The 25,787-nt window shown below is 45.7% G+C and overlaps 1 protein-coding gene across 2 annotated transcripts in view; it reads left to right on the top strand.

Moving 5' to 3' along the window:
- The window catches only part of KIF2A (kinesin family member 2A), a 90,464-nt gene that overhangs the window by 10,575 nt on the left and 54,102 nt on the right, over positions 1–25,787 (top strand). For both annotated transcript variants that reach the window (XM_068113281.2, XM_068113290.2), the window contains exons 2-5: positions 8,462–8,556; positions 10,344–10,472; positions 10,596–10,656; positions 22,394–22,534. In XM_068113281.2, coding sequence (XP_067969382.1) covers positions 8,462–8,556; positions 10,344–10,472; positions 10,596–10,656; positions 22,394–22,534 — 426 coding nt within the window. The remainder of the gene's footprint in view (positions 1–8,461; positions 8,557–10,343; positions 10,473–10,595; positions 10,657–22,393; positions 22,535–25,787) is intronic.

Below are 25,787 nucleotides of genomic sequence, written 5' to 3'. Positions count from 1 at the left end.
CAACCTGATCATGTTGACAGTCACGTGGGTGGCGAGGTGAGCGACGCAAGCAGCCTTGACCCGGTCACTCAACCCGAGATGTTAGGAAGCGATCCCATCATGACTAAATGCATGCGTTCGCCCTTCTGGACCGGGCTGACTCCGGTTCAACAACTTGACATGTATAACAGGGAGAATGACAGGGCAGAGGCAGAGCGTGCGGCAGCAGCAGAGAGAGAGCGTGCAGCAGCAGAGAGAGAGCATGCGGCAGCAGAGACAGCAGCAGAGAGAGAGCATGCGGCAGCAGAGGGAGAGCGTGCGGCAGCAGCAGAGAGAGAGCGTGCAGCAGCAGAGGGAGAGCGTGCGGCAGCAGAGAGAGAGCATGCGGCAGCAGAGAGAGAGCGTGCGGCAGCAGCAGAGGGAGAGCGTGCGGCAGCAGCGAGAGAGCATGCGGCAGCAGAGAGAGAGCGTGCGGCGGCAGCAGAGAGAGAGCATGCGGCAGCAGAAGCTGAACGCGTCAGAGAGCATGAGTTGCGAATGTTGACTGAACGACTGCGGGCAGAGGGGTCTGCTGCAAGAGTCCCGGAAACTGTTCATGTTCGTTTGCCGGACTGGACGGGAGACACGAAGCCAGAAGCGTATCTGGAGATGGCGGAGAAGTTGTTGGCTGCCGGTGGCATTGATGAGAGCTTGTGGGTCGGCCACCTTGTGAGCCATCTATCTGAGAAGGCGAGGGAGGTATATGCGAGGATGGCAACCGAGGACGCAAACAAATACAGGGCATTGAAGGCCGAGATTTTGAATGCCTATGCGGTGTCCGCATGTATTTATAGGAGAAATTTTTTCAGCTGGACTCTTGAGTCCAGTCAAACCTATGAGGAACATTCGCGGGCCTTGTTGGAACAGCTGCAGAGATGGTTCAAGGGGAGCAAGGTTGAGTTACCTCAAGCGGTTGCGGAACTCCTGGTGCGTTACCGTATCGATCAACAGCTTCCGCCTGACTTAGCATTGTTTCTTGTCGACAAAGACACTGTTTCCTTGGCAGACTGCGTCAACCTTATTGATAAACATGTTTTGGCGTGCAAAATGCTGCAAGTCACGCAGTCGCGTCGTAAGACGGAGGAGTCTGCGATCAAGACCGCCCCCCGTCTGCCCGGCGGCTGGATCGAGGGGAGGGGTTCTCCGATGCCCTCCACTGGTGGCGGTCGCGAGCCGCAGACCAGGGCAGGGCCCTGGTGCGATTTCTGCAAACGCGTGGGGCACGGTGAAAACCGCTGCTTCTCTAATCCCGCTAGTCCGGCCTACCGAGGCAACCCTCCTGTTAAGTCGGAGGGAGATCAGTGGAGCTCATCCGCCGGGCCCTCGCACACGACGGTGGCATCGGTGACCGAGGTCACTGCCACCGAGGCTAATTCCATTCATCCACTGTACCAGGATTATTCAGGGACAGCCTTAGTGGGTGGCCCTGATTCGATGCTGAAGTTTGAGGCCCAATACCTTCGGGATACTGGGGCGACACGGTGTGTTCTCCGGGCGGGGGTAGTTCCGGCCTCTCCAGATGCGTTATACCGGCGAGTATACCCTCCTTCGGGGCATTGACCGGGTTCTTGGCCGGTATCCCCTTGCCCTCCTCGAGGTCCGGAGTGACATTTTTAAGGGTCCAGTGACCTGTGTGGTGGTACCCTACTACCCGATACCCGGGGTCTCCTTGCTGATTGGCAATGATGCCATGGCCAGGGAGGAGTCATTGACTCTGACCTGTGGGGGGGTCACTAGATCCCAGAGTAAACAGGCGGAGAGAGTGGCGGAGTCAGACATATCTTCACTCTGGCCCGAGGAGCCTAGCGCCTCGACTCCAGTTCCCGACGGTGACGTTGCGTCAGCTGAAGTCCACCCGAGCCTCCCGTCAAGCCACCCTCAGGTGCCGTGCTCCTCAGGGACCGCTCCCGCCATGTCGCGATTCAGCAGGAACGCTAATGCTAAGGTATATGTGGGAAACCTGGGCAATGGAGCAGCGAAAGCCGAGCTAGGGAGGGTCTTCGAACATTACGGACCACTCCGCAACGTATGGGTTGCTCGAAACCCACCTGGATTTGCAGTTGTTGAGTTTGAAGAGCCACGAGATGCTGAAGATTCGGTCAGAGCCCTTGATGGAAGGTTAATTTGCGGATCGCGTGTGTGCGTCGAGATGTCGAATGGCATGTCGCGGCGGCCTCGTTTCAGACGCCCTTTGGTCCGCAGGCCTTTCGACCCGAACGATCGATGTTACCAGTGCGGTGAAAGGGGTCATTACGCATATGACTGTTGTTCTCGACACCGGAGGAGTACCCGCCGCTCTAGGTCTCGGCCCGTTTCCTTCCTGTCAACGCTTCCCCCAACTTGAGTTTGGCCCCTTGCCTCTCTATTGTGCTTTGTGTGAAGTGTAACTCTTGTAGGGTAGATATTAATGTGGTGTATGGTGTTAAAATTTGTGTGTGAAAAAAAAAAAAAAAAAAAACCAAACTGGTTCATTGTTAACCTGTTAATGCCTGTTAATTGCCTGTGCGTTAATAATTGCGTTATTGTTGCGCTATTGCGTTGCGTTGTATTGTTGCGTTGTTGCGTTATTGTTGTTAATAAGTGTTAATAATTGTTAATTGCGTTAATTGCCTGTTAGCGATTACCGCCATCATCTTGCCATGTGATTTGCACCTACTACAAATACTGGTTTTAAAAAACGCCGTCTATTCGACGGGGTTTTTACTTAGGGGGGGAGGACTGTGAGAAACCACCGGTGAAACCACCTGTTCTCACCCAGATTTGGTGCCCCGCCCACCGCGTGACGTGGCCTCCTTGGAGCCTCACGCGATCGGGAGGCGATTCGGCACGTGATTGGTGGAGGGTCAGAGAGCGCGGTCGCCATCTTATGCGACGCACACGGCTCGAAGGCTCCGAGTGGGAAATATCATAAAAGGGTTTTCCTTGAAGCCTCCGGACAGCCGAGTTGGGCTGGTCGAATACCGTTCTGTATTTTACGAGCGAGTAACTCCAGAAGAGAACGAGTGATTCCCGGCTTCGTGTTGGAGCTACTGGCCGACCGTTCCTGGCGGCCTTGTGCGGTATTCCATCCTGGTATCCTCCGAGTCCCGGAGCCCGTCGATTGGAGCCGCGAGTGATCTTACCTGCGTCCTGTTGGAGCGTCTGTTGCCGACAGTTCCTGCCGGCTTGTGCAGCATATTCCCTTTTGTTACCTTTCATGGGTTTTGTGATCGAGCCAATAAATAATCGTGCCTTACCCCTAGAAGGCCGATTAAAACACAATTGTGTTTATTGCGTCTCTTTTGGTTCACTACGTGGATTACTTGAAGCCCGGACATTTACGTCCGTATTCCGTGCTGGGATACATTCCACAGACGGGATCGCGACAATATATGTATATATGTATATATGTATATATATATGTATATATATATATATATATATATGTATATATATATATGCATATATATATATATATATATGTATATATATATATATATATATGTATATATATGTATATATGTATGTATATATATGTATATGTATGTATATATATGTATATGTATATGTATGTATATATATGTATATATATATGTATGTATATATATGTATATATATATGTATGTATATATATATATATGTATGTATATATATGTATATATATATGTATGTATATATATGTATATATATATGTATGTATATATATATGTATGTATATATATATGTATATATATATATATGTATGTATGTATATATATGTATATATATATGTATGTATGTATATATATGTATATATATATGTATGTATGTATATATATGTATATATATATGTATGTATGTATATATATGTATATATATATATATGTATGTATATATATATGTATATATATATATATTTATACACACACACACACACACACACACACACACACACACACACACACGCAACACAACATGCATTTTAAGGCCATTTTCCCTGCTAGAGCGGGGGTTAGCCTTGCGGTCCCCGTGACAATCTTCTCCATATTGCCCTATTTTCTGCATCTCTCCTTGTTAACCCCCTTGCCCGCATTTCTTCTTCCACCATCTTTAGCCAGGTCTTTCTCGGTCTTCCCCGTCCTCTACTTCCTTCTACATTCATTTCCATCACTCTTCTCAACCAGTCACTTTCATCCTTCCTCAACACATGACCAAACCATCTCAACCTGTTCCTCTTCACAACATCAATCACAGGCTCTATTCCCATCATTTTTCGCAGTTCATCATTTGTCTTCCTCTCTCTCAACGATACTCCGCACATCCATCGAACCATTCGCATTTCCACCCTTTCCAACCATCGTTGCTGCTCTACGTTCATTACCCATGTCTCGCTCCCATAAATCATAACACTTCTCACACATGCAGCATACACCTTTCCCTTCAGCTTCAACGACACTCCCCTCCTCATCAGCCCGCCACTGAGTTCCCGAAACTTCTTCCATGCACATCTCACTCGAGGAACCGTTGCCGAGTCTGATCCACCTTCTCCATTCAGCATGTCTCTGAGGTAGCAAAATGTTTTCACAGCTTTCAGCTTCACGCCGTCTCCAAGATCCAACTCAGCATTTCCTCCATCTGCAGCTCCCTCTGTGCACACTTTACATTTGAATGTAGCTGCCACACTGGTTAATGACCCTCTCAGACCACTACATTTCTGATGAACCCACTCAGCGCACATTGCACATTGCACATTGAATGGAGTTCACTCCGACACCCTTCCTGCACACAGCACAGGGCCACTTCCCAGTTCTTTCCACCTCACCACATGCTTTACCACTTGCCATCACCTTTGTCTTTCCTATATTCACCTTCAGACCTTTTGTCTCCATACATTCCTTCCACTTGTTCATCTTTTCCTTCAGTCCATCCATACTTTCCGCAATCAACACCAGATCATCTGCATACAACAACTCCCACGGTAAACACTCCTTTACGTTCTGAGCCAGCACCTCCATCACAGCTACAAATAGTGGTGGACTTAGTACCGACCCCTGATGCACTCCCACCTTCACCTCAAACTCACCACTGTTCCCGTCCTTCGTCCTTACAGCTGTGCGCGCTCTTTTGTACATTGCCATCACAACTCTGATCAACCATTCCTCCACTCCTAACTTCCTCAATGCCCATGTCAATACTTTGCGTGGAACCCCATTGAATGCTTTCTCCAGATCAACAAACCCAAGAAACAACTTCTTCCTCTTCTCCATGTACTTCTCCTGCAACTGCCTCACAATAAAGAGCGTGTCTGTCGTTCCTCTTCCTGGCATAAATCCAAACTGCATTTCGTCGATCTTCACCTTCTTCCTTGTCCTCTCCAACACCCTTTCCAATACCTTCATTCCATGCTCCAATAACTTTATCGCTCGGTACGAGCCACACTCCAGAGGGTCACCTTTCCCCTTGTATAGAGGGACGAGGGTACTCAGTGCCCAATCCACTGGAATGCGGCCTTCTTTCACCACCAGATTACAGATCTGTCATTCTCTTCACACCCCAACTTCCTGCTGCCTTCAACATATCTCCCACAACTCCCGTCGGCCCTCCCGCTTTTCTACTCTTCATTGCTTTTATCGCTTCCTCAACTTCCTTCTCAGTTATCTTCTCTGCCGGTTCTAAAACTGGGTTACTCTCTATGTTGCCATCCCATTCATTCTCTGTATTCAACAGCATTTCCATATATCTTTTCCATCTTCCTTTAATTCCATCTGGGTCCACAAGGATTTGTCCCACTTCGTCCTTCAAGCAACTCACCCCAATCACATCACACCTCTTTCGCTATCTGCTTTGCAATCCTGAATACCGCTCTCTGACCCTCTTCCGAATTCAAGCTTTCTCAGAACATTTTCCTACATGCCTCCTGCGCCTTTGCTACCTCTTTCTTTGCAGCCTTCTTGGCTGCCTTATAACTTTCATGCTCTGCTCTTTCTGCTCCCGTACCCTTCGCCTTCTGCCACTCCTTGAACTTCTTCCTCTTCTCGTCAATCCTCTTTCCAACTTCCTCATCCCACCACCATGTTTCCGAGTGCCTCGGTGGTCCTTTTGTCCATCCACATACCTCACCAACGGCTCCCAACACTATCTCTTTCAACCTCCACACCTTCATTCTCGGTTGGTACTTCACCCGCCGAGCTCTCCTCGCACCTTTCACCTTATGTCACAGACAACCAAGTGGTGCTGTGAAACAGCCTCCTCCCCCGGGATCACCTTTGTGTCCCGGAGGTGCCCCCTATCTCGCCTACCCACCATCAGGTAGTCAACAGTTGTCGTCGACCCACCTGACGTGTATGTAACAATCTTATTATCCTCTTTCTGGAACTGAGTATTACAAATCAACAAATCAGCTCCATCAGCAAACTCCAAAATTCTTTCACCTTCTCCATTTCTCACACCATATCCGTAACCCCCATGAACTCCCTCAAAACCGTCCATACTCCTTCCCACATGTCCATTTAGGTCTCCTCCTACCACAACAACTTCCTCATCTTTCACGTTTTCCATCAGCTTCGCTATCGCACACCAGAACTTGTCCTTCTCTTCATCGCTCCCACCAACCTGCGGAGCATATCCCGAGATGACGTTCACACATATATATATATATATATATATATATATATATATATATATATATATATATATATATATATATATATATATATATATATATATATAACACAGTTTGTGTGTGTGTGTGTAATGTTACCGATAGACTCTGAAACGGAGAGGCTCACGTGCTTGATATTTGGCATAGACATGGCCATTGAGCCTTGGACGAACATGGCCGAGACCATATTTGACGAGATCCATATTTTTTATTCATATTTACCTCAGCGCATTTCAGCGAAGTACCCGCTAATCTCAGACGGTGCCAGAGCGAGCTGATTCGCTCAGAGCGATCACGTGATGTTCCATCCCGTCACACGTTTGCACGTAATTCAGGGCGAAAAGCGATTGCGTTTTTTCACCTTACGAATTCGAATACAAAGGATTTCCCCTTTCCCCTTTCTATTTCGAATACGAATCAAATACGAGCTTGAGTCGAGAGGGCGAATGTACGGGTTGGGAATGTACGGGTCTCCCTTCCCCCGCCCGGCAACGCCGGTACTGGAGGGCGTGGGTCACAGGATCGGTGAGTCTCCAAAAGCCGCTTCGTGCTCTTGCGAAGATGCAGGACGATGTCGCGATTGTTGTGCTGCTCTCCGACCATGAGAACTGCAACGTCATTGTTGACTGGCCCTCCCCTTCCCTCCCCCTTCCCCCTCCCCCGTCCGTCCTCCCCCTCCCTTCCCCCTCCGTCCTACCCCTCCCTCCCCCCTCCACCCTACCCCCTCCCCTTCTCCCCTCCCCCCTCCCCCTCCCCTCCCTTTTCCCCCTCCCCCTCCATTTTCACCCTCCCCTCCCCCTTCCCCTTGCCCCTCCCCCCTCTCCCCTCGCTCCTCCCCCTCCCCCCTCCTCTCACCCCCCTCCCCCTCCCATCCCTCCCCCCTTCCCCCCCCTCCCCCTCACCCCTCCTCTCCCCCCTCCGGTCCATGAGTGTTTAATTATCGTTCTTTTGAAAGGTTCCACTGAGAACGCTGACAATTCCATAAAACTATTTATTAAATAAACTACAAGTGAAAAAGAAAAAAGCGTGCGCTGAGCCCATCTTAACAACGGTCAGCGAAGAGCGATTCTTCCACTCCCATTGTTCGACTTTGCAAAATAATTACCAAGTACTTTGCATTCACTTATCAATACAATGTTTAGCTTAGACTTCGTACTGAGTCGATTAGTCACAGTCACAATGAAAGCTTGTTTACCGAGCGCATTGGTAAGCAAGCCTCGATAAACCAGCAAATTACCTGGTTGGACATTGTGGCATCAGTTGTATTATTTAATTATTTACCAAGAAAACAATATCTTTTCTCCAATTTGCTTATATAATTCAATAAGACATACTCGATCCAACATTACATTATTTCCAAAAACCCTATTTGTAATAATATTTTGCCATGACAATATGTGGTTCACCATTGCCTCCACTAAGAATTTACTTTTCTCGAGCAAACGATTTTCGTCAGTGCCGGAGATAACTTGCCAACAGTAGGAAATCCCAAATTTTGCATGGAAACCACAAAAAAAACTTGCAGACTAGGAAAGCAGGTTTGTGGCTCATAGAAATTACTTGCTTTATAAATTTACACTTCCACAGCTGCAAGGACAGAGCAGAGTGGAGGAGTATTTTGGTGAAGGCAGGACATGAGCTTGATACCATTGGACCTCACCACTTGTAAAGGGAAGAGGAAGAGGAGGTGGAGAAGAAGAAGAAGTTTCCCTTTATTATCTCAAATAGAAAATGCCTCGTTGTTGGACGACCGAAGATGTCCCCTGATTTTAATCGCCTCCCTGAATCCTCTAATCGGATGTTGTCTTGCTGTGATCTCTGCAGGCCGGGTTCACAAAGCCATGGTGACTGCACTCAATAATGAAGATGAAAGTGTCACTGTGGAATGGTTTGAAAATGGAGAGACTAAAGGCAAGGAGGTGAGTGACGTGGCTGGGTTTTCTCAACAAATGTAAGGTTTTTTTTGTTTGTTTTTGTTTTTTTTCCTTGTACTGCTGTGAACAAAAGCTTGGCTTTTTTCAACAGCACCCTGGGGCAAATTGTCTCATCTCCCATGTTGCCTATTCTTGCATCATTCTCATCCTTGACAGCTTCCCCCTCCTCCCATCCCCCCTCCATTCCCCCATTCAACCCTCACCACAACCTTTCTCTAAACATGAGAGTTTGGTGCTTCTGTGCATACTGATTGAATCCTCTTCCTTTGCATACTGCACTTTTCTCTATGGTGGCTCGATGCCAGAGCCATTTTCAATGGTATTGGTTGTACTCGATTGCAGAACTCGCCATCCTCTGCTTGCCCTTTCACTTCCAGGATGTCATCCCAGAAGTTCCCCCCACCCCCCTCTTTCTCTCTCCTGGATTACCATTATTTCTGCCTCCGCTCTTTCTGAAGCTGGCTGACCAGGCCTGACGTTTGCTTGTGGCGGTGATTTTAAATTTGTTCAGGGTGCTGGTGATAACTCGACCTGCACTTCAAGATAGAGACCATGGTAACTTTAACATCCACAAATGACCAGTGCTGGCAGACTTTTAATGTCCTTCCAAAGGACAGAGCACACGGATGCCTCGTCATCCATGTGAAACGCAAGTTTACAGCTCAGTCGATATTCAAACCCAGGCCTGATAGCTCGGAACTGAGTGTGCATATCCCTTGGGCTTAGGGTATCCTGCTAGTTGAGACTCACACAGTAGAGCGATTGGATTTGATTGGCAGGTTGAAATGCTTATTGGTGGTGCTTGGTTGAGGTGTAATGGACGGGCTAGCAGCAATGATTACGAACTCTATATTGCGGTCCATGAATTTATATATTTTATCTTTTCCTAATAGCTTGAAATATCCGAGTACAAATTGATCAATGGAGATTTGACAATGAACGTAATTTCAAGTTCTGTCCGATGCTCGGAACTGTCATTGTGGTGCGTTACTTTATTACCGTCGCCAGAGGAGAGGGTATTGCATTTGAGTCCGTTTGTCTGTTTTTGTTTGTCCACACAGAATAAATATGATTTTCTCTGCAACCGTTGGTCCAATTAACAGGAAATTTTCACCGTAGGTGCACCTCCTTCTGTAATTTTTATTAATGATAGTTATGACGTTATAGGTCACATGGTAATGGGGCAACATCTTTGAAAAACTTTGCAACTCTATCTCCAAAAGCGCTGCAAAGAAAAAAAAATGTGACATGGCTCATTGTAAAGAACTCTCCATGTGGAATAACATGTGATAATGTCAGAGGTGCCTCCCCTCCATTATGACATCATAATGTGACCAGTACAAAACTTAATCCGATTAAGATGAAATTTCTTGAGCGTCATCTTGTGATAAATTGGTGGAGAATTTTTTTTTTTTAATGTCATTGGTCACATGGTTCGGCCGTCATATTTGTTTTAATACAAAAGCCTTTTTTTTAAAAATCACTAAAAACACGTCCTGGTGTGGGTCTGCAATCTCTGATTGCTCTTTCTTGTTTATATCATGTTTTCTTAATTGACTCTTAGTTTATTATTTTGGTTTATTTTATTTTATTATTTGTAACTATGCACAGTGAGCATGTGGTTCATTATAGATGTATTGCTGTCATGGTGAATGAACATTCCCTTGAATAGAAAAAAAATGTGATCTGACTTTTACATTGAAGCGTGAATGCAACGCTGTTAAAATCTAAATGTGTCGGGTATGCTGACTACCCATACGACTATTTTGCAGATCGATTTGGAAAGCATCCTTTCCCTTAACCCAGAACTTGTCTCGGGCAGTTCTGGTGCTTGTTCTGAGTCAGAGCTTGAAATGCCACCTCCTTCAGTGCCTTCCGTTAAAATTGCCAAGTCTGCTAAGGTGAGCTACGATCAGGTTGCCATATCGTCGTGATCGATTTGAGCTCATTGGTTGTTTTGGTAAAAATAGTCGCATTTAAAAAAAACAAACCCGTGAGCACATATACCATCCGCATCGTTGCAGAACCGACGTACTATGATACCCACGAGGAACGAAGTGCATGCAAAGGAAAACAAGACCTCAGGTGTGATTGGCAATGCTGTGGTTGAAGCTAAACTGGGATGATACACGGATCCTTTGGGCATATTCTGTTTTTGGTGATTTCATCAGCTCGTTGATAATGTTTTTTGTCAATTATGCTGTTTAATGTAATTTGGGAATGGAAATGTTGGTTGTAAAGGTGTTTGCTTATTTTTAAAGACTAGTAATGGTACCCGCCCTATGGGCGGGGCATCAATTGGGAAGCCCAAATTAAAAGGTAAAATATCAGAAATTAAAAGCTTTTTTATTTTAAACGATTCATATGAGCATCCGTTGAATCATATCACACGCAAATCATCAAAATGTAAACAGTACTTGGCTTAAACAGTACATGGACGATCACGTACCACGTACGTCTCGCTTCTCGCTAGCTCTCATGTTGTCCCGATAATGATCCTTCCGCAGGTTCAACGACGGAAACCTTGTTACGACTTTTACTTCCTCTAGACAGTCAAGTTCGCTCATCTTTTCGGTGCACCGGCACGATCCGAGAACGGCCCGTGCAGGGGCTGATCCGAGGATCTCATCAAACCGTCCGATCGGTAGTAGCGACGGGCGGTGTGTACAAAGGGCAGGGACTTAATCAACGCGAGCTGATGACTCGCGCTAATGGGAATTCCTTGTTCGTGGGACACTCTCAAGCCCCAGTCCCCATCATGGATGGGGCTCAGCGGTTTAACCGAGCCTGACGGTGGAGGGCAAGGTACACACTGGCCCGCCCAGTGTAGCGCGCGTGCGGCCCCGGACATTGAAGGGCATTAAACGTTCATTAAACATTAAACGTTTATTAAAGGATTACGAAACGAAAAACATTATGAAATTACGTTCACACCGTCACGTCAAACACTACCGTAAACACATACATTGTCACAACATCGTCACAATGAGAACATCGTCACAATGAATGTTATGCGAACGCGAATGTTATGCGTGAGTCCAAACCTGAGAATGCTGGAGTAGAGGGGTCAATATATGGTTGAACCCCCAAAAAATTGATACAAAAGGTTTTTCAATGGATTCTGGTACCATTGGGCATGCTAAATAACATACTAAAAATCTAGTAACATCTGACTTCCGGAAAGGGGTCATTTTCAAGATGGCGTCCAAGATGGCCGCCGGGAGCTTAAAATGGCCATATCTCAATTATTATTCAACCTAGAAAGGTGGTTTTGATGTCTAACCCTAGGTTTTAGGGCCCAAGGAATCCAATTGAATCAATAAAATTACCATCAGTTAATTATTTATTGACAAGTCCAAGATGGCATCCCAAGGTGACATCCTGATCCACTAAAATGGCTCTGTCGAATAGTAGTAAACCTAGAGAGATTTTTTCAGTGTGTATACCTAGGTTTAAGGCACCCAGGAAATCATCAAAATTACTTAAATAAGCACAAAGTAATCAGGTAATCCAGTAAGCCAGGTTTACCAGCCCATTAGGCATTTGTTGTCTTATACAGTTAGTCGCTATTCATCGTCATCCTCTGACTCACCAGCTAATGAACCAAGTGTGTGTTTCAGATTGGAGATAAGAGTGTAATGCGTCTACACCACTGCCACCTGTGACTCCAGTCCACATTATTCAGTGATCATTACAGACAAAGGTTTGTACAAAGCTTGAGAGGTTATGACAAGGGACAGACTATTTGATATTGGGGACGGGGGGGGGGGGGGGGGGGGGCGACTGAAAAATCTGACAAACAATTAATTTTCATCCATGGATGCCATGGTATGGATGCCATGAAATGGGGGTGGAGCCTGCAGGATAATCAGTTTGTCCCACTTGTGTCAAGAATGAACGCTGCTCCAGACAGTCTCTTGAAGGTCATTCATTGTAACTGCTCCACTGCCTGCAAGGCACTCCGCTGCTCTTGTAGACGATATGGACTACCACGTACTACCGCCTGTGGACCGTGCCAACTTGAAGAATGTGACAATCCACATAACAAGTTTCTTCCAGAGGAGTCGGAGAATGACGATGAATAGCGACTAACTGTATAAGACAACAAATGCCGAATGGGCTGGTAAACCTGGCTACTGGATTACCTGATTACTTTGTGCTTATTTAAGTAATTTTGATGATTTCCTGGGTGCCTTAAACCTAGGTATACACACTGAAAAAATCTCTCTAGGTTGACTAATTCGACAGAGCCATTTTAGTGGATCAGGATGTCACCTTGGGATGCCATCTTGGACTTGTCAATAAATAATTAACTGATGGTAATTTTATTGATTCAATTGGATTCCTTGGGCCCTAAAACCCAGGGTTAGACACCAAAACCACCTTTGTAGGTTGAATAATAATTGAGATATGGCCATTTTAAGCTCCCGGCGGCCATCTTGGACGCCATCTTGAAAATGACCCCTTTCCGGAAGTCAGATGTTACTAGATTTTTAGTATGTTATTTAGCATGCCCAATGGTACCAGAATCCATTGAAAAACCTTTTGTATCAATTTTTTGGGGGTTACGTGAGTTTTTTCTCGTAAAGTGACCCTACTAGAGACCAAAGCTGAAATTGGGAAAACTAAATAGCCTATTTTACTCCTGGAGATCCCAGGATTACCCACCCAAAATATCTTTGCGATCGGTTCAGCAGTTTTTATGGTACCTTCGAACAGACAGACAGACAGACGGACATTTGGTGAATTGTAGTAAGATTGTTATCAAAGGCTTATGCAGAAGTTTGTAAATGTACTATCACATGTGGGATGCAGATACACAACAACAACAACAACAACATGCATTTTAAGGCCATTTTCCCTGCTGGAGCAGGGTTAGCCTTGCGGTCCCCATGACAATCTTCTCCATTTTGCCCTATTTTCTGCATCTCTCCTTGTTAACCCCCTTGCCTGCATTTCTTCTTCCACCATCTTTAGCCAAGTCTTTCTCGGTCTTCCCCGTCCTCTACTTCCTTCTACATTCATTTCCATCACTCTTCTCAATCAGTCACTTTCATCCTTCCTCAACACATGACCAAACCATCTCAACCTGTTCCTCTTCACAGCATCAATCACAGGCTCTATTCCATCATCTTTCGCAATTCATCATTTGTCTTCCTCTCTCTCAACGATACTCCGCACATCCACTGAACCATTCGCATTTCCACCCTTTCCAGCCTTCGTTGCTGCTCTACGTTCATTACCCATGTCTCGCTCCCATAAATCATAACACTTCTCACACATGCAGCATACACCTTTCCCTTCAGCTTCAACGACACTCCCCTCCTCATCAGCACGCCACTCAGTTCCCGAAACTTCTTCCATGCACATCTCACTCTTGCAACCGTTGCTGAGTCTGATCCAGCTTCTCCATTCAGCATGTCTCCGAGGTAGCAAAATGTTTTCACACCTTCCAGCTTCATGCCGTCTCCAAGATCCAACTCAACATTTCCTCCATCTGCAGCTCCCTCTGTGCACACCTTACATTTGAATGTAGCTGCCTCACTGGTTAATGACCCTCTCAGACCACTACATTTTAGTCCGTGGGCTGAGTAGGGTTTACATGCACCCCCCCCCCACAACTTAACTTCCCGGGTATGTCCATTTACCCCCCACCCTAGGGGTTAGGAAAAACCATGTTAACAGAAAAAAACTCATTCCCTCATAGTTTGACCTCTGGTGACCTCATTAGTGACCTCATTTGCATATAACACATATCATTGTAAAGAGTGTCCCAGGACAAACATTTTGAGGGGTCATATGCAACCATAGGATGACTAGGTAATAAGTTATGGCCATTTGAATTTCGCCTACCCCTAATTTTTGGAAATCACTGACACAGGGGGGGTAACATCAAAATATGCGTGGGAGGTACCTTGGGAATGAGTTTTTTTCCTGTTAACATGGTTTTTCCTAACCCCGAGGGTGGGGGGTACATGGACATACCCGGGAAGTTAAGTTGTGGGGGGGGGGGGGGGGGGGGGTGGTGCATGTAAACCCTACTCAGCCCACGGACTATTTTTGATGAACCCACTCAGCGCACATTGTACTTTAAATGGAGTTCACTCCGACACCCTTCCTGCACACAGCACATGGCCACTTCCCAGTTCTTTCCACCTCACCACATGCTTTACCCCTTGCCATAACCTTTGTCTTTGCTATATTCACCTTCAGACCTTTTGTCTCCATACATTCCTTCCACTTCTTCATCTTTTCCTTCAGTCCATCCATACTTTCCGCAATCAACACCAGATCATCTGCATACAACAACTCCCACGGTAAACACTCCTTTACGTTCTGAGCCAGCACCTCCATCACAGCTACAAATAGTAGTGGACTTAATACCGACCCCTGATGCACTCCCACCTTCACCTCAAACTCACCACTGTTCCCGTCCTTCGTCCTTACAGCTGTGCACGCTCTTTTGTACATTGCCATCACAACTCTGATCAACCATTCCTCCACTCCTAACTTCCTCAATGCCCATGTCAATACTTTGCGTGGAACCCCATTGAATGCTTTCTCCAGATCAACAAACCCAAGAAACAGCTTCTTCCTCTTCTCCATGTACTTCTCCTGCAACTGCCTCACAATAAAGAGCGTGTCTGTCGTTCCTCTTCCTGGCATAAATCCAAACTGCATTTCGTCGATCTTCACCTTCTTCCTTGTCCTCCTCTCCAACACCCTTTCCAATACCTTCATTCCATGCTCCAATAACTTTATCGCTCGGTACGAGCCACACTCCAGAGGGTCACCTTTCCCCTTGTATAGAGGGACGAGGGTACTCAGTGCCCAATCCACTGGAATGCGGCCTTCTTTCACCACCAGATTACAGATCTGTCATTCTCTTCACACCCCAACTTCCTGCTGCCTTCGACATATCTCCCACAACTCCCGTCGGCCCTCCCGCTTTTCTACTCTTCATTGCTTTTATCGCTTCCTCAACTTCCTTCTCAGTTATTTTCTCTGACGGTTCTAAAACTGGGTTACTCTCTGTTGCCATCCCATTCATTCTCTGTATTCAACAGCATTTCCATATATCTTTTCCATCTGGGTCCACAAGGATTTGTCCCACTTCATCCTTCAAGCAACTCACCCCAATCACATCACACCTCTTTCGCTATCTGCTTTGCAATCCTGAATACCGCTCTCTGACCCTCTTCCGAATTCAAGCTTTCTTGGAACATTTTCCTACATGCCTCCTGCGCCTTTGCTACCTCTTTCTTTGCAGCCTTCTTGGCTGCCTTATAACTTTCATGCTCTGCTCTTTCTGCTCCCGTACCCTTCGCCTTCTGCCACTCCTTGAACTTCTTCCTCTTCTCGTCAATCCTCTTTCCAACTTCGGCATCCCACCACCATGTTTCCGAGTGCCTCGGTGGTCCTTTTGTCCATCCACATACCTCACCAACGGCTCCCAACACTATCTTTCATTGACATCCAACCACGTTCAAGCTCAACCACATCATCCTCTACCCTACTCAGCCTCTCTTTTAATGCCTCCCTTACTGTCACCTCTTTCAACCTCCACATCTTCATTCTCGGTTGGTACTTCACCCGCCGAGCTCTCCTCGCACCTTTCACCTTATGTCACAGACAACCAAGTGGTGCTGTGAAACAGCCTCCTCCCCCGGGATCACCTTTGTGTCCCGGAGGTGCCCCCTATCTCGCCTACGCAACATCAGGTAGTCAACAGTTGTCGTCGACCCACCTGACGTGTATGTAACAATCTTATTATCCTCTTTCTGGAACTGAGTATTACAAATCAACAAATCAGCTCCATCAGCAAACTCCAAAATTCTTTCACCTTCTCCATTTCTCACACCATATCCGTAACCCCCATGAACTCCCTCAAAACCGTCCATACTCCTTCCCACATGTCCATTTAGGTCTCCTCCTACCACAACAACTTCCTCATCTTTCACGTTTTCCATCAGCTTCTCTATCGCACACCAGAACTTGTCCTTCTCTTCATCGCTCCCACCAACCTGCGGAGCATATCCCGAGATGACGTTCACCAAGAGCTTTCCAATCATCATTTTCACCATCATCAACCTATCACTCACTCTAGTCACACTCACCACACTGTCTCCAAACTCCTCAGAAAACAGGACACCAACACCATTCACGCCCTCCGGGCACCCTTGCCACACAAACTTGTATTTCTGTCCCTGCCTACCCTTCACCATTCTCACACCACTTCCCTTCCATCTCGTCTCTTGCACACAACATATGTCCACTCTTCTTCTGATCAATACTTCCACCACTTCTCCTGATCTCCCTGTCAATGTCCCAACATTCCATGTCCCAAACCTCAGAAACCGATCTCCACTTCGGGCTGTACCCTGCCCATATGTAGTTGTAATTGTCATGGTTATCTTTTTGAGGCAATGTTTTTATGGCCGGATGCCCTTCCTGACGCCAACCCTCTTAGTCGCCTCTTACGACACACAGGGATACGATGTCCCTATTCTAATCAGGGTACACACCAGGAACATGTGGGATGCAGATGTTGAGCGATATTGGTGCGCATCAATTTGCAAGGACATGCAATTCGTTTTAGATGGACTAATCGATACTAAATGAGTCCCTGATGAGTAAACCTGGCTTTCTGCCTCACATGGATCAACAACGACGACAACAGGCATTTTAAGGCCATTTGCCTTGCTAGAGCGGGGGTTAGCCTTGCAATCATCGCCCATGACGATCTTCTCCATTTTGCCCTATTTTCTACATCTCTCTTTGTTAACCCCCTTGCCCACATTTCTTCTTCCACTAACTTTAGCCAAGTTTTTCTCGGTCTTCTCTGTCCTATACTTCCTTCTACATTCATTTCCATCACTCTTCTCAACCAGTCACTTTCATCCTTCCTCAACACATGACCAAACCATCTCAACCAGTTTCTCTTCACAGCATCCATCACAGGCTCTATTTGTCCCCCGTCGCACCGCGGAGCGAAAGGGGGACTATGGTTTTCCACTCCGTCCGTGTGTCCGTCCGTGCGGGCGTGCGTGCGTAAGCGAAGGACCGCATTCGAATTTGGTGTGTGGGTGCAACCCACGTCAAAATCCAAGATGGCCACCGCCATGTATGTCTGATGCCATGTATGTCTGAACCTTGTGAGCGGAATATCTTGAAAAATAAGCGAAGCACCAACTTCTAATCTGGTGTGTGGGTGTAGCTAGGCATAAGGAAGAACCCTATTGAAAATTGGGTCGCCACGTCAAAATCCAAGATGGCGTCTGCCATGTATGTCTGAACCTTGTGAGTGGAATATCTTGAAAAATAAGCGAAGTACCAACTTCTAATCTGGTGTGTGGGTGTATCTAGGCATAAGGAAGAACCCTGTTGAAAATTGGGTTGCCACGTCAAAATCCAAGATGGCCGCCACCATATATATGTCCACCATATATATGTCTGATTAATGATTGCCAATGGTTTTTCAGAAGAATTTTTTTTTACTTGGGTTCCCCTTTAATGATCTTTTGGGTCTTCAGGGTCTTTTCAGTCTTGGGTTTTGATGGTCTTTTGGGTCTTTGATGGTCTTTTGGGTCTTTGTGGTCTTTTCGGGCTTTGTGGTCTTTTAGGGCTTTGTGGTCTTTTAGGTCTTTGTGGGCTTTTTGGTCTTCAGGGTCTTTTGGTTCTTCAGGGTCTTTTGTTTCTCTTGGGTCTTTGGGGGGTATTTTAGGTCTTCGGTGTTGTTAAGGGTCTTTGGAATATTTTCAGTTGTTGGTCTTTTAGGTCTTCGGGGTCTTTTAGGTCTCCGGGGTCTTTGATGCCTTCGGGGTATTTGAGGCCTTTGGGGTCTTTGAGGCCTTCGGGGTCTTTGAGGCCTTCTGGGTCTTTGAGGCCTTCTGGGTCTTTGAGGCCTTCGGGGTCTTTGAGGCCTTCGGGGTCTTTGAGGCCTTCGGGGTCTTTTAGGCCTTCGGGGTCTTTTAGGCCTTCGGGGTCTTTTAGGCCTTCGGGGCCTTTTAGCCTTTCGGTTTTTTTTTTAGGCCTTTGGGGTCTTTTAGGCCTTCGGGGTCTTTTAGGGTCTTTGAGGTATTTTGGGTCTTTAGGGTACTTTGGGTCTCTTTGGGTTCTCTTGGGTATTCGGGGTCTTTTGGGTCTTCGGAGTTGTTGAGGGTTTTTGGAATATTTTCAGTCTTTGGGGCATTTTAGGTCTTTGGGGTCCATTGGGTCTTTGGGGTCCATTGGGTCTTTGGGGTCCATTGGGTCTTTGGGGTCCATTGGGTCTTTGGGGTCCATTGGGTCTTTGGGGTCTATTGGGTCTTTGGGGTCCATTGGGTCTTTTCAGTCTTTTTAGTCTTTGGGGTCTTTTGGTTCCTCTGTGTCCTTTGGGGCCTCGGGGTATTTTGGGATATTTAGGGTCCTCGGGGTCTTTTGGGTCTTCTCAGTCTTTTGGGTACTTTAGGTTAAGGATTTCAGGTTACATTTGTGGGTGGAGTCAGGTCAGCTGTCCAACCAATGAGTGAAGAGCGGACATACATACATACATACAAACACTTGCTCCATTATATATAGATTATTACTAGCAGAGCACCCAACACCTGGGCGGGTTGAGTTTGCGCATCACTTGCTGAAAAAAGTATAGTCTGTGTTTTGCAAGAAGACTCCAGATGTTTGCTTGGAGTGTGCCTAAAAGGTTCTCGATGGTGTGAAGGGAACGTTCCAATAGTAGTTGGTGTCTTTGGGTCCTTGGGTTTTTTTGGGTCCTTTGGGTTAAGTACTTCACGTTACAATTGTGGGTGGCGTCAGGTCAGCTGTCCCAACCAATGTGGGTGTGGAGATGACATACATGCAAACACTTGCTCCATTATATATAAGATCATTTATTATGTAGCACTGTATAGCCAAATTAACTTCTCATGGCCTCATAAAGAATCTGAACCTGTTTTAAAAAAGATATATTTTTTGTATGTACTTTTCCCATGAGCTTTGAATCAATATTTTAAAATGGGTAAATAAAATGGCTTTTTTCTTTCTTTCTTTTTTTTATATTCATGCTGATGTTATGCATCACCTCCCCAAACCCCGGTTACGGTGCACCTCAGAGTCTGGAGCGGGAACATGGCAGAAAGATTTGTTATTTTGTGTTTTCTAATATACCTTGGTAAAACCACACCAATGCAATTGTAGAACAAAACATGTAATTGTATTAACAACTCTCACATACACAATAATAACACTATTAAAGAAAGTACAATGAAAATGTCACTTGCATCAAATCAACAATATGTAGTGTGTTCAAAAAGTATCAGACCTTTATTTTTCATGCGTAAAAAAGAAGAAGCTCGGGAGGTGTTGATTGGTGCACGTATGTAGGCGATCCTAATGCGCACGCGTGAATTTTTTCCCACCTGCAGAAGCTGTTATTCGACGGCAGACCGCCGATGAGTGAGGACATGTAAGTGAGCGCCGTCGGATTTTCGTTTTTGACAAAATGACGGAAAAACTTGAACAACGGTACTGCATCAAATTTTGTGTTTCATCAAACTTGCATCAAAACTGCAACTTGGTTTCTGGGTCGTACCCATAAACCCAGGACTCATCGCCAGTGATCACTGTGTTGAGGAAGCTGGGATCGCTGTTCACAGTCTCCAGCATGACCTGTGCGATCTCCAAACGGAGTTGCTTCTGCTCAATCGTTAGCAGCTTTGGTACGAACTTCGCTGAGATTCTCCTGAAGCCCAAATCCTCCTTCATAATGGAATGAACCGTGTTGAATCTTGCGGATCGTTTCCACTTGGGAATCACCAAGCTTTACACAAAATTTGATGCAGTAGCGTTGTTCAAGTTTTTCCGTCATTTTGTCAAAAACGAAAATCCGACGGTGCTCACTTACATTTCCTCACTCATCGGCGGTCTGCCGTCGAATGACAGCTTCTGCAGGTGGGAAAAAATTCACGCGTGCGCATTAGGATCGCCTACATACGTGCACCAATCAACGCCTCCCTAGCTTCTTTTTTTTTTACGCACGAAAAATAAAGGTCGGATACTTTTTGAACACAGTAGTACATATGATGGATGGTACCATCATTCCCCAAATGCTCTCAAAGCAATGAATTCACGATATGCCAAACGTGAGTGGGATATAACATTCCCCAAAGTCCATGCATGGATCTCCACGCTGGTTGAAGATCGAGGTCGCAGAATGGCAAATCAATAGGCAGGTAATGGAGTGACTGTGGATGAGGAGTTACGAGGTGAGCGGTCGACATGGGAATTGAGCCGATAGGTAAAGCAACGGTAATCAACACTATGAGGTCGATACGGAAATCACAACGGCAAAACAAGATGCACCAAGCGGACAGCCTCTTCTTCTTCGAGGACAAAATGTCGCATAGGCCCGTAATGGAGGCGCTTTATTGTCCCCCGTCGCACAGCGTAGCGAAAGGGGGACTATGGCTTTCCCCTCCGTCCGTGTGTCCATCCGTCCGTCCGTGCGTGCGTGTTTGCGTGCGTGCGTAAGCGAAGGACCGCATTCAAATTTGGTGTGTGGGTGCAACCCACGTCAAAATCCAAGATGGCCGCCGCCATGTATGTCTGAACCTTGTGAGATGAATATCTTGAAAAATAAGTGAAGTACCAACGTCTAATTTGGTGTGTGGGTGTATCTCGCCATCAGGAAGAACGCTATTGAAAATTGGGTCTCCACGTCAAAATACAAGATGGCCACCACCATGTATGTCTGAAACTTGTCAGATGAATATCTTGAAAAATAAGCGAAGTACCAACTTCTAATTTGGTGTGTGGGTGTATCTCGGCATAAGGAAGAATGCTATTGAAAATTGGGTCTCCACGTCAAAATCCAAGATGGCCGCCACCATGTATGTCTGAACCTTGTGAGCGAAATATCTCGAAAAATAAGCGAAGTACCAACTTCTATTCTGGTGTGGCTGTATCTAGGCACAAGGAAGAACGCTGTTTAAAATTGGGTCGCCACGTCAAAATCCAAGATGGCCGCCGCCAAGTATGTGTGAACCTTGAGATGAATATCTTGAAAAATAAGCGAAATACCAACTTCTAATTTGGTGTGTAGGTGTATCTCGGCATAAGGAAGAACGCTTTTGAAAATTGGGTCGCCACGTCAAAATCCAAGATGGCCTCTACCATATATATTCCTGAACCTTGTGAGCGAAATATCTTGAAAAATAAGCGAACTACTAACTTCTAATCTGGTGTGTGGGTGTAGCTATGCATAAGGGAGAACACTATTGAAAATTGGGTCGCCACGTCAAAATCCAAGATGGCCGCCTTGCGTCTACCACTTTGTCAACTCATCACTTCAACGACGGGGGACCTAGGCGTAACGCTTGTTTCTCCAATGATGACTCTCACTTGGTGATAAAACCTGACGCAGGTTTAATTGCACTCGCAATATATGACGGTCGCAAACAATCCCTTTCACGGGAAGCCTCAACTCCTTCGTGACCAATATCAAAAAAGTCCGCTCACAGCCTTGATGCGATTCAAGCCGGTTCTTTCCTGTTTCTCTTTCCATCTCTTTCCTGGCTGTTCTCCTCCTCCTTCTTCTGGTTCTTTGCCGTGTTTTCCTTTTTCCTCCACATACATTTATTTTTACCTTTTACTAAAGTCATCTCCATTTCACACAAAAATCTTCACAAAATTACCTGACACTAAAAATCCTACAAGTATATAATAACAAAGGTGGGAAGTGATGGAGCCGTAACACTGACTTTCACTTTTGTACCTGTAGTCGAGTTAATTTGTGCACTTGTCCACAATAAAGCTTTATGGTAACCTCCGACCCACTTGTGCCCAGCCATGTCCTTCCGTCGGAGACCCAGTGGTGTTGTGGAACGTGGCCTTGGGGCGGAGGCACAGAACGGCAACCATAACGAGGAGCTGAGTGATAAGTCTCTATCAAAAGAATGTCTCTCGAAGAATGAAGCTGCTGCGCAAGGTACGGCTCTTTTATTTGGAATTTGCTATGGGGCTTGGTTGGATTCCGTTTACTCCAAACATTAAAAAAATTTAGGCCGTGATTGTTGAGCAAGTCTTGTTTTCATTTTTATTTTCACAAGCGTATGGGCTCATGGAAGAACTAAACAGCAAAGGGCAGCAGTTCACCAACTAGTGGGGGGTGGGGGTGGTTGAGAGAGAAGGAGAGGAAGACAGAGGGAGTGGTTGGGCATAAAGAAGTAATAAAACAAAAATGTATAGCAATGGCCGAGAGAGGAATGTAATGAGCATGTGTAGAAGAAATTGTGGTTGAACAAAGTAAGGCAAGCACATGAGCTGGTGATGGGCAGTGCATTTGAAAGGCTGAGGTTAAGAGTACTATACTAGACAATCGGGAGAATGAGGGGATGGATAAATAGAGGTGTGCAACCAGCCTGGACTTTGGGTGGATGAGCATGAGGGTTTTTTTTTAGTTTTTTTAATGTTTGGGGAGAATAGAGCTAATAAAGGGCAGGAGGAGCAAGGCCACATGTCAGGTTGCATAAAATAGAGTTCAACAACTTTTGCCCATCGGTGGGCGAGTCAGTGTCAATGTTCCAAGAGATATCTAGAGAGATGACTTTAATCTCGCTTATGGTTGAGGGCATCTATTCACTGCTATTAGAATCGACACATTCAAAGTTGAATAGCCAGGTCGGAGGCCAAGCTGGTTGAGATTAGTGAGTTATAGATAGTGGCTTAAGTCTGCTGCAATGATAGACCTCACTATTAGGTCATCTCATCTCGATTCTCGAAGAGATTAACTTATAAAATGTGTCGTGATGTCTTTCCGTCCTCCCTTTACCTTTTTTTCTCTTTTTGCTACTCCTCCCTTACCACCCAGCAGATTGTTCTGAAACTTGACACATTAATCCAAGACAGTAGCTCACGCAATCGCTCGGGCTTCAATTTGTCGATTTTGGATCATGGAGTTAAACCCCAGACTTTGGATCCCGACTCTTCCCTTATTTCCCAACCGATTGCTCTGAAAGCTGATACAGCCCTTCTACTTGATGATCCGCAGGATCGCTCGGTCTTGGATTTTTAGATTTGGTATTTTTAGATTTTGGATCATGGGGGCTCCCAGGGGGTGGGGGACTCCAAATTTACAGAGCTCTGAACTATATCCTCAAGAGATGACCGTCAGCCCACTCAGGGCTATTTTTTTTGCTTTTGCTTGTGATTGCAAGAAAGCTGATAGGTTTGTTGTTAAGCAAGGTTACAAAACAGATCCCCTCATGGAAAGGATTGATGTTTGTAACTTTCTAAAATGGCGGAAGTTGCCAATCCAATAAGGATCTGTGCGAAAATAGAGAGGGTATGATGGAAGCCGAGTTCATGAGGATTTATATAGCACTTGTGCCATCAGGACTAGTTGCGTAAGAGATGTTGACCTGGGTAAGAAATATCTCCACGACAGCAGGGGAGTAGGCCACATCCTGCAAGGACCATTCTATAATGGGAAAAGGTTGGGTACAGGAAGGGACTTATTTGGGACCTTGGCCTTTTGAGGGAAGACTGTATTTCAGAACTCTGCTTTTTCTCCAGCAGCATCCACGAGGTCCTTTATTTCTGGCATGCTTTCAATTTGTGGAACAACCAGCAGTTAATATGATTGTTTCCTAGCATTGTCAAGGGAGTGGGGGGAGGAAGGGAAGCAAGCATGTTGGAGATGTCTGGAATGAGCACTTTGCTTTCTTTCCAAATGGTATTTTTTTTTATGCTGTCCAGAATGTCTTGCATCCAATCAAAATCGAATTTGGATATTGACATGCATTTTTACGTTGAGCAGAAATGTAGGCTTATCCAATCAGAGCTATGCATAAATCTAGTTGTTGAGAAAACCAACAACCAATTTTATCGATATCAAAACGGAGCAATAGAGGCTTCCTGTTCATTGGCTGTCAATGTTAACATGGTTCGGTAATTTCATATACCATTTGAGTGACTAAGTGCTTGAGCAATAAATAAATAGACAGATCAGAGGATTTACTTGAGTATTTCCTTAACTTTTCCCTTAAGGACATCCTTAAGTTGAGCATGGTTGCATACATGAATATCCTTAAATTTTTATTTTTTAGTTCACCTAGAACGAAGTTCAAGGGAGCTTATACGATGGCACATCCGTCTGTCTGTCCGTCCGTCTGTAAACACTTGCAACTTCTCCGAAACTTCTGAAGGGATTGTGACAAAACTAGGCACAAATTATATTTGTTATGTTGTGACTAAAATTTGTTCACGGCATTAAAAAAGTCGGGTTTAAGGGGTAAGTGTATCCGAGTTTGATCCCCCAAAATAGGAATCTGCTTTTTCCTCTGAAACTACACACACTATTTCGATGAAACTTTACCACAAACTTCATGACTCGTGATGTACCCAAGTTTGTTCACAACACGAAGAAAATTGATGTCTAAGGGATTATACTAGGGGTCAAAGTGGGATTTGGGTTGGACTCCCATCCATTGTTGAGACAGCAGAAGCAGCATGTCCAGGGTAGAATGACCTGGTCAAAATCCAAATTTATGATCCGAGATCAAGCCATTGGAGAATAGGAAGGATTTGATGTCAGAAGCAATGATTGATTCCATGACCTTGCTGATTATTGGGATCAGACTGATTGGTCTGTACTTGCAAGGATCTGTTTTTGCACCTTTTTTGTGTAAAGCGGTAATGTTGGCTGATTTCCAAGCAGATGGCAGATGATCTTGAGCAAAAGAGAGGGTGAAGAGAACAGAGAGAGGGTGATGTAGAGCGGCAGAGCAGGATTTTAGGACCCGTGGGCTGATGCCGTCTGGTCCAGTTGCGGATCAGAGTCTCGGATTGACAGACTTCTCCACCTTGTCAGGAGAGAAGGACACAGAGTCCAGGAGCACCTGGGTACGATGGGTACAGAGAGATGGGTTTGGGGACACAAGATTTTGAGGCAAACAGAGTTGAGGCATTCAGCTTTTTCACGTGCGGAGTCAGCTGTGTAGCTGTTGGAGGTAAGGGAGGGGATGGAGGGGGAACAAACACCAGAAACAGATTTGACCAGACGCCACCAGTATTTGGAGGAGGGAGACAGGTTTGAGAGTTCAGTTTTGAGAGCAGAGAGACATTGTTTCCTGACTCTCCTGAGGGTAGACACATTTGTTCTGAGCTTTGTGAAAGGAACTGAGATTACCTTCAGTTGGTGATTACCTTCCATGAGGTGAAGGCATGTTGATTCATGGCAA

The sequence above is a fragment of the Myxine glutinosa genome, chromosome 1, assembly GCF_964187855.1.
Source record: "Myxine glutinosa chromosome 1, kmMyxGlut1.1, whole genome shotgun sequence".
Classification (NCBI taxonomy): domain Eukaryota; kingdom Metazoa; phylum Chordata; class Myxini; order Myxiniformes; family Myxinidae; genus Myxine; species Myxine glutinosa.
Note: the sequence above shows the minus strand (reverse complement) of the source record. Positions and strands in the feature narration are given on the sequence as shown.